Source organism: Schistocerca americana, chromosome 6, assembly GCF_021461395.2.
Source record: "Schistocerca americana isolate TAMUIC-IGC-003095 chromosome 6, iqSchAmer2.1, whole genome shotgun sequence".
In the NCBI taxonomy this organism is placed as follows: domain Eukaryota; kingdom Metazoa; phylum Arthropoda; class Insecta; order Orthoptera; family Acrididae; genus Schistocerca; species Schistocerca americana.
The window spans coordinates 584,744,452-584,760,886 of NC_060124.1; the positions used below are offsets into that span (position 1 = coordinate 584,744,452).

Consider the following 16,435-nt stretch of genomic DNA (forward strand, 5'->3'; position numbering starts at 1 on the left):
CCAGTCTCTAACCCGACTTACCCAGGCACTTCCATGAGGAGCCTAAACTTTAACGTGGGTTCCGAACCATGGTGGTAGTCTGCATTTCCCATGTCAACAAAAATTTCGAAATTTGAAAGTAGTGACAAAAATCTCAGGATTCACTGGAGACTGAACATACCTTTGGAATCTTAGTTTTCCTGTTACCACTGAGCCACGACGCCACGCTATTACGCATAATGTGTAACGACACCGAAGATTTAAGAAGGACGTAAACTAATCTTTGGCCTTCTTACGAAACACTGAGCAAAGTTATAGAAATTCATAATAAAATGTTTATTCATTGTAGTAATGATTTAGAAAGAAGGTAAATATGCATGCCGACGTACTATGCGTTAATCACTTAACCCTCGATAAAACTGGTCGGAAAAGCCGGGGCCAAAATATTTGTGGTCGGGAACTCCATGACGTCACAGGTCGCAGAGACCATGGTCAGGCAGCAAACGGCATACACTGAGTCCGACTGTGATCCTGGCAATTCTGTAGGCTACAGCTCAAAGGCCACAGTTGTGGGCTCCAAGCTTTCAGTGAGCATTTAACGTTTCTGCGACGACCATCGGCTGGCTTTGAGACCTGACAGTTAAATCTGCTCCTAAGTTGGTATATGCTTTCGTAACTAAACTCTCCACAAGCCGACGTCTGTACGAGGTATGTACAATCTGTTTTTCCGTACTATAAATGGCCCTTACTGTGCACCAGATTCTCTCCCTTTCGGAAAGACTGAATCGTTCTTTTACTTGTTTCAAGTATTTGTAATGGGGCGTTTATGTTTAGCTCCAAGATGTGCGATAAGCTGTACGACGACGAGTAAATTATTTCAATGTTTTCATTTCCAAAAGATGGAAAACCGGTAAATAGTTACACCGGATGTGTGCTTGCTTTGCTACATACAACAGTCACCATCACATACGTTTTCAGAATTATTGCAGGCCGAATATATTTGTTAAGAGGTAAATTTCAGACAGGTCCGCACAGTGCATTTGGGCGCTATAGAAAACTAAGTGCAGTCTGTTACTGCATATCAATCTCGCAGGTGTTAAATGTAGAAAATTAGTGCATTTGAGTGAGATCTGCGTTTAGCAGCTTGTGTTAAATACACGATACCTGCTTATTTTTTTGTTATGGTTTTAGGGCGCAAAACTGCTACGTTCATTAGCGCCCAGTCTGTGACCTAGGAAGAGGTCCAAGCAAAGGAAGAGCTTTTTTTTTTTTTTTTTTGTGGTTTTCGGGCGCACAACTTCAATGGTCATTAGCGCCCTGACTACTCTAAGAATGCACCGCGAGGCACAAGTTGACAACAACAACTAAAAGGGAAAACACAATAAAAGACAGACTGACAGGCATAGGATTAAAAAACATCAAATGTCCTTAGCGAGGTGTGTCAAATTGATAAAACAAAGAACACGAGCAGCTGCTCGTGGGTCATCCGCTAAAATGGCATCGAAAGTATTAGGCAGGTTAAGATCGAGGCGCAGTGTGTTAAGATCAGGACAGGACATTAAAATGTGTCTAACCGTCAGCAAGTGCCCACATGGGCAGAACGGCGCCGGCGCAGCCGTCAGCAGATGGCGATGGCTGAACCGGCAGTGTCCAATTCTTACCCTTGCTAAAACGACCTCCTCCCGCCGAGAAGGGCGTGAGGAGGACTTCCAAGCCACGGGAAGAGGTTTTAAGGCCCGAAGCTTGTTGTCGGTAAGTGCAGCCCAATCGGCATGCCACAGCGACACAACGCGCCGACAAATGACCCTGCTAAAATCGGACGAAGGGACACAACAAGAAGCTGTCCGAGGCTGGAGGACCGCAGCCTTGGCCGCGGCATCTGCAGCTTCGTTCCCAGGGATACCGACATGGCCAGGAACCCACATAAAGCTAACCGGCGTACCGACGTCCACCAGCTGCTGAAGAGAGCGTTGGATCCGGTGTACGAAAGGGTGAACCGGGTACGGATCACTGAGGCTCTGGATGGCGCTCAGGGAATCTGAGCAGATGACATAAGCAGAATGTCGGTGGCGGCAGATGTAAAGAACAGCCTGGTAGAGGGCAAAGAACTCAGCTGTGAAGACCGAACAATGGCCATGGAGCCGGTATTTGAAACTTTGTGCCTCGACAATAAAGGAACACCCGACCCCGTCATTGGTCTTAGAGCCATCTGTATAAATGAAAGTCATGTTGATGAACTTCGAACGAAGTTCCAAAAAACGGGAGTGGTAGACCGAACCGGGGGTGACCTCTTTTGGGAGCGAGCTGAGGTCAAGGTGAACGCGGACCTGAGCCTGGAGCCAAGGTGGCGTGCGGCTCTCGCCCACTCGAAAGGTTGCAGGGAGTGAAAAATTAAGGTGTTGAAGGAGGCGACGAAAGCGAACTCCAGGGGGTAGCAGGGCAGAGACATGCAACCCGTATTGACGGTCAACAGAGTCGTCAAAAAAGGAACGATAAGACGGATGGTCGGGCATTGACAGTAGCCGACAGGCATACCGACAAAGCAGTATATCGCGCCGGTAGGTGAGTGGCAATTCGCCAGCGTCAGCATGAAGACTCTCTACGGGACTGGTATAAAATGCTCCTATCGCAAGTCGTAAACCCCGATGTTGTATGGAGTTGAGGCAGCGTAAGATGGATGGCCGTGCAGAGGAGTATACAAAGCTCCCATAATCCAGCTTGGAGCGGACGATCGACCGATATAGACGAAGTAGGACGGTTCGATCCGCTCCCCACGACAGACCACTGAGAACACGGAGGACATTTAAAGAACGGGTACAACAGGCGGCCAAATATGACATGTGGAGACCAGCTAAGTTTCCTGTCAAATGTAAGGCCTAAAAATTTGGTTGTCACCACGATTGGGAGAGCAACGGGACCGAGTCGTAAGGACGGTGGGAGAAACTCTTTGTAGCGCCAGAAGTTAATACAGACCGTCTTCTCGGCAGAAAAACGGAAGCCATTGGAGACACTCTAGGAGTAAAGACGGTCAAGAGAACGCTGAAGACAGCGCTCCAGGACACGTGCACACTGCGTGCTGCAATAGATGGTAAAATCGTCCACGAAAAGGGAGCCTGATACATCAGCTGGGAGGCAATCCATTATTGGATTGATCGCGATGGTGAAGAGAGCGACGCTCAAAACTGAGCCCTGTGGCACCCCATTCTCCTGGCGGAAGGTGTCTGACAGGACAGAACCCACACGTACCCTTAACTGTCGATCCATTAAAAAAGAACGAATAAAAAGAGGGAGGCGACCGCGAAGGCCCCATGTATGCATGGTGCGGAGAATGCCCGCCCTCCAACAGGTGTCGTAAGCCTTCTCCAAATCGAAGAACACCGCCGCGGTCGGGCGCTTCCGCAAGAAGTTATTCATAATGAAGGTCGACAAGGTAACCAGATGGTCAACAGCAGAGCGGCGCCTACGAAATCCACATTGTACATTGGTAAGTAGGCGTCGAGACTCGAGCAGCCAAACCAACCGAGAGTTAACCATTTGCTCCATCACTTTACAGACACAGCTGGTAAGCGAGATAGGTCGATAACTGGAAGGCAAGTGCTTGTCCTTCCCCGGCTTAGGAATCGGGACAACAATAGACTCGCGCCAGCATGCGGGAACATGTCCCTCAATCCAGATGCGATTGTATGTACGAAGAAGAAAACCTTTACCCACAGGAGAAAGGTTCTTCAGCATCTGAATATGAATAGAATCTGGCCCTGGAGCGGAGGACCGTGATCGGCCAAGTGCGTTTTCGAGTTCCCGCATGGTGAATGGGGCATTATAACTTTCACAATTCGAGGAGCAGAAGTTAGGTGGCCTAGCCTCCTCTGCCTGTTTGCGGGGGAGGAAGGCAGGGTGGTAATGAGCGGAGCTCGAAACCTCTGCGAAAAAGCGGCCGAAGGCATTGGAGACAGCCTCAGGGGCCACAAGGACGTCATTCGCGACCTTCAAGCCAGAAACCGGTGAGTGGACCTTAGTGCCAGATAGCCGGCGCAGGCTACCCCAGACAACAGAAGGAGTAAAACTGTTGAAGGTGCTTGTGAAAGCAGCCCAGCTGGCTTTCTTGCTTTCTTTGATAATACGACGACACTGAGCACGTAATCGTTTATAATTGATACAATTCGCCACTGTAGGGTGGCGTTTAAATGTGCGTAAAGCACGTCGACGAGCACGTAAAGCGTCTCTACATGCTGCGGTCCACCAGGGGACCGGTACGCGACGTGGAAAAGGAGGGTGAGGGATGGAATATTCAGCAGCAGCGAGAATGACTTCCGTGAGGTGTGCGACCTGACGATCGCAGCTTGGAAAGGTTTGATCCTGAAAGGTCGCCCTGGAAGAGAAGAGCCCCCAGTCTGCCTTGGAGATGGTCCAATTAGAGAAGCACGGAGAGGGGGTATGCTGCAGGAGATGGATAACACACGGGAAGTGGTCGCTCGAATATGTATCAGAAAGTGCATACCACTCAAACCGGCGTGCAAGTTGGGGAGTACATATAGAGAGGTCTAAATGGGAATAGGTGTGAGATGTGTCCGAAAGAAAAGTAGGGGCGCCAGTATTGAGGCAGACAAGATCGAGCTGGTTGAAAAGGTCTGCTAACAAGGAGCCCCTCGGGCAGGATGCTGGAGAGCCCCAAAGGGGATGGTGGGCATTGAAGTCTCCAGTTAACAAAAATGGTGCAGGTAGCTGAGCAATAAGTTGCATCACGTCTGCCCTGGTAACGGCAGATGACGATGGAGTGCAAACGGTACAAAAGGAAAACGTGAAAGTGGGGAGAGTAATGCGGACGGCAACTGCCTGCAGGCCGGTGTGCAACGTGATGGGATCGTAGTAAATATCATCCCGGACCAGCAACATAACCCCTCCATGAGCTGGGATACCTACCACAGGGGGTAGGTCAAAACGCACAGAGGTGTAGTGTGCCAAGGCAATTTGATCGCATGGGCGTAGCTTCGTTTCCTGGAGGGCTACGACGAGCGGACGGTGCAAGCGGAGCAGCAACTTCAAGTCCTCTCGGTTGGAGCGAATGCTGCGAATATTCCAGTGAATAAGTGCCATCGTAAGAAATGGAAGATGAGAGAAGTGGTCACCTCGAAGGCCGCTTAGGGCCTGGCTTCGAGCGAGCACTGCCGCCGCCATCAGTAGGCGGACAGTCATCGTCCATTGGGTCTATAGGGGCATCGGCCATCTCAGGAGGATGGCCGGGAGGGGGAGTTTCCTCCGCCAGTGAACGGTCAGATGTACGGCTACCAGCGGTGCGGCCAGGCGAAACGGATGACGGCCTGGGGCGGCAACCGCTGGGTGGCGCAGGAGAAGAAATGCGCCGTGGTGGAGAAGGAGAACTGTGCTTCCTATGCGCCGTTTTGGAAGGACGTGTAGTGGAAGTACCGGTCGAAGGCTGTGAGGTCGAGGTACGGAGGAAGTCTGCACGGGATGGTTCCTTCTTGAAGGCCCGTGCATCTGACTTCGATGTCTTCGTCTTAGCAGAAGCTGAGGAAGGTGCTCGTGTCTGTGAGGTGATGGGAGGAAGAGGAGACGTCGACCGCGCGATCTTAGCACTGGCCGAACGGACGACCGTGGTGCTGAAGGTCAGATCGCATGTCTGGGTTGCTACCTCCCGGGTAGTCCGAGGAGAGGCGAGGACAGTACTGTATTTCCCCGCTGGGAGCAGCGTGGGCTTCCTACTAGCCAATAGCTTGCGAGCAGCCGAGGTGGACACTTTCTCTTTGACCCGAATTTCTTGGATACAGCGTTCTTCCTTATAGACAGGACAGTCGCGGGAGATTGCGGCATGGTCACCCTGACAGTTCACACAACGAGGAGACGGAGGTGGACAGTCACCCTCATGGGCATCCCTGCCACAAGTGACACATTTAGCCGCATTGGAACAAGACTGTCGAGTGTGATTGAAACGCTGACACTGGTAGCAGCGCGTAGGTGTCGGGACATAGGGGCGAACAGAAATAACCTCGTAGCCCGCCTTGATGCGCGATGGCAGCTGAACACTATCGAAGGTCAAGAAAAGTGTCCGGGTCGGTGCAAGGTAATTGTTGACCTTTTTCATGACCCTATGGACAGCCGTCACGCCCTGCTCAGCGAGGAATGATTGAAGCTCCTCGTCAGTCAATCCGTCGAGGGAGCTAGTATAGACTACACCACGAGACGAATTCAAAGTTCGGTGGGCCTCCACCCGGACAGGGAACGTGTACAGGAGGGTGGCCCGAAGCAGTTTTTGTGCCTGAAAGGCACTCTCAGTTTCTAGTAATAAGGTGCCGTTACGCAACCTGGTACAAGATTTGACAGATCCGGCTATGGCATCTACGCCCTTCTGAATAACGAAAGGGTTGACAGAGGAAAAATCCTTTCCGTCCTCAGATCGAGAAACTACGAGGAACTGTGGGGCAGGCAGTAGTACTTTTGTCACTGTTGGCTGGTCACGTTTCCGTTTTTGGGTCGAAGTCGAAAGAGATGGAGTAGAATCCATTGCGGAGGAATCCCCCTTGATTTCCAGCGTCTCCGATGGCGCGCTCCTTCCTTGTGGGGACCCTCTCAGAGGGCACTCCCGCCTTAGGTGAATGTTTACACCTCAGGTCACACCTCCCGAGAAACAGACGGAGGGACCAATCGGCATGGTCAGAAGGTATCAGCTCAGGCAATCACCCCTCCCCGGGCCCAGCCTTTACCAGGGGGTACGCGCGTGCCTTACATGTCTACCCAGGGCGGGGACTTACGCGTTACCCCGTCACCGGCTACGCGTGCGAACGCGTGGGTCGGCCTTCAGGCACGCACAGGGAGGAAGGAAGAAGAGGAAAAAGAAGAGAGGGAGGGAGAAAGAGGACAGACTGTCTCAAACGCCGAGGCGGAGACCAGAGAAGGCAAGGAGAAGAAGGCAATGAGAAGGCAATGAGAAGGCAAGGAGAAAAAGGCAATGAGAAGGCAAGGAGAAAAAGGCAATGAGAAGGCCAGGAGAAAAAGGCAATGAGAAGGCCAGGAGAAAAAGGCAATGAGAAGGCAAGGAGAAAAAGGCAATGAGAAGGCAAGGAGAAAAAGGCAATGAGAAGGCAAGGAGAAGTCAAGGGAAAGAGTAAGGAAGACAGTGAGGTCGAGAAGAGCAAAGAAAGGAACCAACAAAAGGAAGCAAGAAACGAGGAGTGAAAAACCAAAAAGACCACGATGATAGGTCGTGGAACCGTCCGTCTCCGGACGCAGGCGCTAACTACCCCCGTGAGGGGGATGGACTCCTTTTAGTCGCCTCTTACGACAGGCAGGAATACCGCGGGCCTATTCTAATCCCCGGACCCGCAGGGGGGCCGAGCAGAGGAGTAAACTATCCTTCCATAGTCCAATTTCGAGCGCACTAAGGCGCGATAGAGGCGGAGAAGGACCACTCGGTCCGCTCCCCAGGAGGTACCATTCAGGACACGGAGGGTGTTAGGTACGCAGACAGCGAGCCGAAAGATAGGAAACGTGGGAGGACCAGCACAGTTTTCTGTCAAACATAAGACCCAAGAATTTAGCGACGTTTGAAAACGGAAGGTTGACAGGACCTAGATGTAAGGAGGGCGGAAGAAACTCCTTACGTCGCCAAAAATTAACACAAACGGTCTTACTGGGAGAAAACCGGAAGCCGGTTTCGATGCTCAAAGAGTGGAGGCGATAGAGACTTCCTTGAAGACGTCGATCAAGAAGGCTGGTCCGTTGAGAGCTGTAGTAGATTGCAAAATCGTCCACAAAGAGGGAGCCCGAGACATCAGGAAGGAGACAACCCATAATTGGATTGATGGCAATGGCAAACGGTACAACACTCAGCACGGAGCCCTGGGGTACCCCGTTTTCTTGGGAGAAAGTACGGGAGAGAGTAGTGTTCACCCGCACCCTAAAAGTGCGCTCTGCCGTAAATTCGCGAAGAAAAAGGAGCAGCCGACCTCGAAAGCCCCAAGAGAACAGTGTGCGGAGGATGCCTGTCCTCCAACAGGTATCGTATGCTCTCTCCAGGTCAAAAAATATTGCTACTGTTTGGCGTTTCCGGAGAAAATTGTTCATGATATAAGTGGAGAGAGCAACAAGATGGTCAACTGCAGAACGATGCTTTCGGAATCCGCATTGGGCAGGTGTTAAAAGGCTGTGGGATTCCAGCCACCACGCTAAACGGTAATTCACCATACGCTCCAAAACCTTACACACACTACTCATGAGCGAAATGGGGCGATAGCTAGAGGGGAAATGTTTGTCCTTTCCAGGTTTCAGAACAGGAACGACGATAGCTTCCCGCCATCTTCTGGGAAAAGTACTGTCGGTCCAAATTCGATTATAAAGGCGAAAGAGGTAACGCAGACTATGGGTTGATTAATGCAGCAACATTTGGACGTGGATACCATCCGGTCCTGGGGCGGAGGAGCGAGAAGAAGAGAGTGCATGTTGGAGTTCCTGCAAGGAGAAAACAGTATTGTAGCTATCGCGATTTTGAGAGGAGAAAGCAAGAGGTCGCACTTCCGCTGCACGTTTCTTAGGGAGAAACGCTGGCGGGTAATTTGAAGAGCTCGAAATCTCAGCAAAGTGCTGACCCAACGAGTTAGAAATTGCGACGGGGTCCACTAATGTGTCATGCGCGACAGTGAGCCCAGAGACCGGGGAGAAACTAGGCGCACCTGAGAACCGTCGAAGCCGACTCCAAACTTCCGAGGAGGGAGTGAAAGTGTTAAATGAGCTAATAAAGAATTTCCAGCGTGCCTTCTTGCTATCGCGGATGACACGACGGCATCGCGCTCGGAGCTGCTTATAGCTGATACAGTTGGCCAAAGTAGGATGGTGGCGGAAAACGCAGAGAGCACGTCGCCGCTCACGTATTGCATCACGGCATGTCTCGTTCCACCAAGGAACTGGGGGGCGTCGGGGCAATTCGGAGGTGCGTGGTATTGAATGTTCCGCAGCTGTAAGAATAACGTCGGTAATATGTGTGACCTCATCGTCGACGCTGGGAAAGCGACGGTCATCGAATGTCGCTAGAGACGAAAAAAGTGTGCAATCGGCTTGGGCAAACTTCCAGCGTCGCGGGCGCATGTAGGGCAGGTGAGGCTCCAGTCTAAGGACACATGGAAAGTGGTCACTCTAGTGTGTATCATCAAGGGCGAACCATTCGAAGCGCCGAGCTAGCGGAACAGTACCGACAGCAAGGTCCAAATGAGATAAATTTGTCGTGGAGGCAAACAAAAATGTTTGGACCCCAGTGTTGAGGCAAACTAGATCTGCTTGGTGGAAGACGTCTAGCAATAGTGAGCCACGTGGACAAGGATGTGGAGATCCCCAAAGCAGGTGGTGGGCATTGAAGTCCCCAACCAGCAAATATGGGGGTGGAAGCTGACCAAGAGGATGAAGGAGATCAGCTCGTGCCATTGGTGTGGACTATGGAATGTATACAGTACAAAGAGAAAAGGTATATCCAGAAAGGGAAAGACAGACAGCGACAGCTTGGAAGGAAGTGTTCAAGTGGATTGGGTGATAACGGAGAGTATCATGGAGAAGAATCGTGAGTCCTCCATGGGCTGGAGTGCCTTCAACAGAAGGGAGATCAAATCGGATGGACTGAAAATGGGGGAGAACAAAGCGGTCATGGGGGCGCAGCTTTGTTTCCTGAAGACAGAAGATGACCAGCGAGTAGGATCGTAAGAGGATCGACAATTCATCCCGATTGGCTCGAATGCCGCGGATATTCCAGTGCGTAATGGACATAGGGTGAACAGAAAATGGAGGAATGTGACCAAGGTTGCCGTCAACTCATCGACTGCTCAGAGCTTGCAACCGACAGCATGGAATGGCATTCAGCCGAAGGCAGAAGATCCTGATCCATAGGTTGTTCTGGAGCAGCTCCTGCCACCAGCGCTCGGCCGGTTGATCAGCCACCAGCAGTGCACCTCGGCGACACAGAAGACGGCCGAGGGCGATTACCGCCAGGTGGTGCTGTAGATGAGACACGCCTTGGCGGAGAAGGAGAGGAACTGGGAAACATGATGTTTAGATGAAGGAGGAACCGATGGTTGTGAAGTTGGGGTACGTAAAAAACCTTCACGAGTATGCTCTTTTTTTCGAAGTCTTGGTGTCTGACTTTTGGGCTCGAGATTTAGCAGAACCCGATGAAGGGTGAGCCATTGAGTGAGCAGGCGAAAGTGGTGAGGTTGAACGGGCGATCTTTGCGCTGGCCGATCTGACGACCGTGGCACTAAAGGTGAGGTCCCAAGTCTGCGTGGCCGTCTCCTTTGTTGGCCGAGGAGAAGCAAGGACAGTGCTGTATTTTCCTGTGAGGCACAGTGGGCTGTCGACTGGCGAATAATTTTCGAGCAGCAAAGGTCGACACCTTTTCCTTCACTCTAATTTCCTGGATGAGCTTTTCGTCTTTAAAAACGGGGCAATCTCGAGAGGAAGCAGCGTGGTCACCCATACAGTTGATGCAGCGAGGGGATGGAGGTGGACAAGCACCCTCATGGGCATCCTTGCCACACAACACATGTGGCCGGATTGGAACAGGACTGACTGGTGTGATTGAACCGCTGACGTTGATAGCAATGCGTAGGGTTTAGGATGTAAGGGCTAATGGAAATTATCTCATTGCCTGATTTGATTTTCGATGGGAGTTGAACTTTGTCAAATGTCAAGAAGACAGTGCGGGTTGTAATTATGTTCATGTCAACCCTTTTCATAACTATGAACAGCCGTTACACCTGGTCAAACAGGTAGTGCAGAATTTCTTCGTCAGACAATCCATCGAGGGAGCGTGTATAAACGACTCCACGCGAGGAATTTAAAGTGCGGTGCACTTCAACCTGGACAGGGAAGGTGTGGAGCAGTAAAGTATGCAGCAATTTTTGTGCCTGGAGGGCACTGACTGTTTCTAACAACAAGGTGCCATTCCGTAATCTGGAACAAGACTTTACAGGACCTGCAATTACGTTGACACCTTTCTGAATAATGGTTGGTTGGTTGGTTGTTTGAGGTTAAAGGGACCAAACAGCAAGGTCATCAGTCCCTTGTTTCAAATAGACTCCATTCTGCTAACGGGACATCTCAGTATAGTCAGAAAAATAAAACGGATAAAGGGGAAACGTAAAAGGGCAGTCACGTTGTCATTAGTAAAAACAAATGAGGGAAGTTGGCAAGAGAACGAACCCAACACTATGCTGAAACAGCATAGGCAAGACCACCTGTGACTTAAAAAGTACAACTGCTATAATGCAGAAAGTACGTATGGGAATAGAAAAACTAACCAAGCCTTAAAAAGAAGGGGTGAAAACAGAGTAAAAGGGAAAGAAAAGAGGATTCCGGTCAGGGAGGTGAATCGGGAATCTCTGAACACTGCCTACAGTGGGAGACACCCAAACACTCACCGCCCTGCCCCAACACCAGAGGGAGATTAAAAACTTTAAAACTGAGAATAAAAACCACTCTCCCGGAGGAAACCTAGAACCAGAGAGACCATCCGGGAATCGTCAGCCAACATCAAAGGTAAAGTGTGGGGGAGTCTGTACTTAGCACGCAGAGCCAAAAGAAGGGGGCATTCAACCAAAATGTGAGCTACTGACTGGAAGGCTCCACAAGCACATAGCGGGGGTGGCTCATCACGCAAAAGGAAACCATGGGTCAGCCTGGTATGGCCAATGCGGAGACGACACAGTGTGGTCGAGTCCTTGCGGGAGAGGCTAAAGGAAGAACGCCATGGGCCTGTATTCACCTTAATGGCACGAAGTTTATTAGACAGTGGAGTAGCCTCCCAAGAATTGGCCCATGACTGTGCAAAGTGGGATTTGATGTGAAGCCGTAAATCCGCTGCAGGAGGGGTTACAGAAAACGGGGGGTAAGTAACTGCTCCCCCAGCCAAACGATCAGCGAGCTCATTACCCGGGATACCCACATGGCCCGGGACCCATAGGAAGTCAATGGAACAAGCAGCACGGTGAAGATCAGCGAGATGGTCATGGATGGCAGAGACCAAGGGATGGCGCGAAAAACACCGGTCAATAGCAAGAAGGCCACTCATCGAGTCCGTACATAACAAAACGCGGTTGTGTTGGGATTGTTTAATAAAGGTAAGGGCCCGGGAAATTGCCATCAATTCCGCAGTAAACACCCCACATGAGGGTGGCAGTAGATGATTTTCCGTTCCAACAAAGGACGTGAAGGCATACCCAACATGATCAGCAGATTTAGAACCATCAGTGTAAAAAACAACAGCATCCCGAAACTCCCATAAAATTTGGCGGAAAAAGGAACGGAACACCACCGGGGGGATGGAATCTTTCGGACCGCGGCGGAGATCCATCCGAATTCGAGGCCGAGGAACTAACCAAGGAGGGGTGGAGGGGAGGGAGCGAGGAAGACAGGACAAAGAAGGAAGCCGAAAATCACGGGTAAGAGACGCAAGGCGCAGCCCAACCGGTAAACCCGCCCGAGGGCGGGAGTCAGGCGGGCGACGCCCATGGTCTGGGAATAGGATAGAATAGGAAGGATGAGCGGGAGAAGAACGGATAGTAAGGGCATAAGACACCAGAAGCTGGGACCGCCGAACAGAAAGGGGGGGGATCCCAGCTTCAACCAGGAGACTATCAACAGGGCTAGTAGGGAAGGCACCGGTGGCCAAACGGATACCACGATGGTGGACTGGATCCAGCACGTGCAGCGTGGAAGGAGCCGCTGAACCATAAACTTGACAACCATAGTCCAAACGTGACAGAACTAGAGCACGATAAAGACGGAGGAGGAGGGAACGGTCCGCACCCCAGGAGGAGTGGGCAAGGAAGCGAAGGACATTGAGTTTACGGAAACATCCTACCTTCAGGAGTCTGATATGGGGCAGCCAAGTGAGCTTGTTGTCGAAAAGAAGACCTAGGAAACGAAACTGTGGAACCACAGGCAATCTTTGTGCAGCGAGATAGAGCTCTGGATCAGGGTGGACCGTAGTACGGCGACAGAAGTGGACCACCCGCGATTTTAAAGGAGAGAATTGAAACCCGTGGGAGAGGGTCCATGCAGAGGCACGCCGTATAGCCACCTGGAGCTGCCGTTCTGCAGATGCCATCGAGGAGGAACTAACCCAAATGCAGAAATCATCCACATACAGGGCAGGGGCGACCAAGGGACCGACAGAGGCCACAAGTCCATCGATAGCAATGAGGAAAAGAAGGACACTCAAGACAGAACCCTGTGGGATGCCCGTCTCCTGGGTCCGTGGAGAACTAAAAGCAGTACCAACTCGAACTCTGAATGACCGATGGATCAGGAACTGGCGGATAAAAATCGGGAGTGGGCCCCGAAGACCCCACTGATGAAGGGTTAGTAAGATGTGATGGCGCCAGGCCGTGTCATAGGCCTTGCGAAGGTCAAAAAACACTGCAACCAAATGGCGGCGCTGGGAAAAAGCCTGCCGAACTGCGGATTCCAAGCGAAGCAAATGATCGATTGGAGATCGTCCCTCTCGAAAGCCACACTGGTAAGGGGACAATAGATCCCGAGATTCGAGGACCCAAGTGAGCCGACGGGCTACCAGCCGTTCAAGTAACTTACAACCAACATTGGTCAAACTAATTGGCCGATAGCTGTCAACAGATAGGGGGTTCTGACCAGGCTTAAGGACAGGAACCACAATGCTATCCCTCCACTGAGAAGGGAAGTCACCCTGGAGCCAGATACGGTTAAACACCCGAAGAAGATGGTGCCGTTGTGGAGCACTGAGATGTTGAAGCAGCTGGTTATGAATGGAATCTGGGCCAGGAGCCGTATCATGAGAAGCAGATAGAGCAGAAAGAAATTCCCATTCAGTGAAAGGTTCGTTGTAAGATTCTGACTCACAAGTGGTGAAACATAAGGTGACAGCTTCAGCCTGCTGTTTTTGATAAATGAAAGCAGCTGGATAGGAGGCCGACGCTGATGCCACTGCAAAATGGGTCGCAAGATGTTCTGCGAGAACTAATGGGTCCGTACAAATGCCATCTGGGAGGTGAAGGCCTGGGAGGGTGGACTGCCGATGGCAACCTTGGAGAGAGCGAAGTGTAGCCCATACCCGTGACAGAGGGACAGTGGAACCAAGGGAAGAAACGAATCGTTCCCAACATATCCGCTTGCTCTGTTTGATTAAATAACGGGCTTTAGCGCGAAGGCGCTTAAAGGTAGAAAGGCTGGCTACAGATGGGTGCCTCTTAAAGTGTTGCAAAGCTCGACGGCGATCACGGATGGCAATGGCAATGGCCGTACTCCACCACGGGACTTGCCGACGACGAAATTGTCCAGATGAGCGCGGGACAGCAAGGTTAGCAGCGCGAACAATCGCGTCAGACACGTCACGTAGGACGTCATCAATACAACCCGACAAAGAGGGAGAAAACTCGACCTGTGCAGTATATAGAGGCCAATCGGCGCGGTGGAAAGACCAACGAGGTAACCTCTCCATCGGGGAGCGGGAAGGGAGCGTGATAATCAACGGGAAATGGTCACTATCACAAAGGTCGTCGTGTGGCGACCAGTGTAATGAAGGGAGGAGAGAGGGAGAAGAAAGAGAAAGATCAATGGCAGAAAAGGTACCATGACCAGCACTGAAATGAGTAGGGGAGCCATCATTAAGAAGGCACAGGTCGTGGTCTGCAATAAATTGGTCGATAAGAAGACCTCGTCTAGATGGAAAGGCACTGCCCCACAAAGGATGATGAGCATTAAAATCCCCAAGGAGGAGGAAGGGAGGAGGAAGTTGCTGAAGAAGGGTGGTTAAGGCAGCAGGTGTAAGAGTCCTGTCAGGAGGGAGATAAAGATTGCATACTGTGACTGCAGAGTCTAAGTGGACCCTAACAGCAACTGCTTCCAATGTAGTTTGGAGAGGAATCCACGTGCTAGCAATGTCTGTACGGACCAACGTACAAACGCCACCAGAAGCCCGCAAGGGTCTGACCCGATTTCGACAGAAAACACGGAACCCACGGAGGGTCGGCGAGTGAGCATCAGTAAAATGAGATTCCTGGAGAACCACACAAGCTGCTGAGTAGGACGAAAGAAGGGATTTCAATTCCGGAAGGTGACGATAGTAGCCATTACAATTCCATTGGAGAACCACAGAACGATGGTTTAAATGAGGGCTGAACACGCTAAATCCAGTCATACCGCCGGGTCCCCACCCGTCACCGACAAGGAGGGGGCGACATCCATAAACGACAGGTCAGAATCCGGTTGTGAAGCCGGGGAAGGGACCTCCGGTGACACCAGAGGCTCTTTGTCCCGGGACTTATGTTTCTTCTTCTTTTCAGGCTGAGATCGAGGAGGGCTGTGTGGCATAATGGAGCCAGCTGCAGCAAGATCAGGAACAGAAAGAGACCGGGCGACCTGGGGGCCGATAGACCGCGGCTCTCGCGGTCGCCGCGCTGCAGCAGACCTTTGACCTGGAAGGTGCCGGGAAGGGGCATCCCGGGAGAGGCGCCCTTGACCGGCAGACGCCGAAGGAGTGGGACACTTCTCCGGCTGGGGAGGGGGAGCAGCGCCCAGAGGAGAAGGTGTGGGAGCCGCAGGGGAGGGGGGAAGGAGAGGGGTCCGGGACGGGGGTAAGGAAGGGGGAGGAAGGGATGAAGATGTAACCAAGGCGTAACTAGATGTCATGGACACAGGGTGCAATCGTGCATATTTCTTACGGGCCTCTGTGTAGCTTAAACGATCAAGAGACTTATACTCCTGTATCTTTTTTTCTTTCTTATAGACTGGGCAATCTGCTGAACGTGGAGAATGACTACCATGACAATTTACACATACAGGAGGGGGAACACAGGGACTCCCCTCATGGAGTGGACGTCCACAGTCACCACAGAGAGGGTCCTGGGTACAGCGAGAAGACATGTGGCCAAAACGCAAGCACTTAAAACACCGCAGAGGAGGTGGGATGTACGGCTTCACATCACAGCGATAGACCATAATCTTAACTTTCTCAGGAAGGGTATCCCCTTCAAAGGCCAGGATAAAGGCACCAGTATCAATACGATTATCTTTAGGACCCTTCTGAACACGCCGAACAAAGTGAACACCCCGCCGTCCGAGATTGTCCCGAAGTTCCTCATCAGTTTGAAGGATGAGGTCTCTGTGAAAAATCACACCTTGTACCATGTTTAGAGACTGGTGAGGGGTAATGGACACGGGAATTGTGCCAAGATGGGTACAGGCACGAAGGGCCGCAGATTGGGCAGCCGAAGCAGTTTTTATCAGTAATGAACCCGACCGCATCTTGCTCAGGGAGTCCACTTCGCCGAACTTGTCTTCAATGTGTTCCACAAAGAATAAAGGTTTGACACCGGTGAAAGTATCTCCATCAGTCCTGGTGCAAACTAGATAACGGGGGAAAGGTTTTGCCCCTAGACGACGGGCCTGACCCTCCTCCCAGGGGGTAGCCACGGAAGGGAAGGCC

General features: G+C 51.5%; 1 protein-coding gene across 1 annotated transcript in view; it reads left to right on the plus strand.

Annotated features, from left to right (window-relative positions):
- Window positions 1–467: 467 nt before the first annotated feature.
- Window positions 468–16,435, plus strand: part of LOC124620298 (50 kDa spicule matrix protein-like) — a 34,177-nt gene continuing 18,209 nt past the window's right edge. The window contains exon 1 of the mRNA XM_047146970.1: window positions 468–566. Within this exon, the coding sequence (XP_047002926.1) occupies window positions 468–566 (99 nt within the window). The remainder of the gene's footprint in view (window positions 567–16,435) is intronic.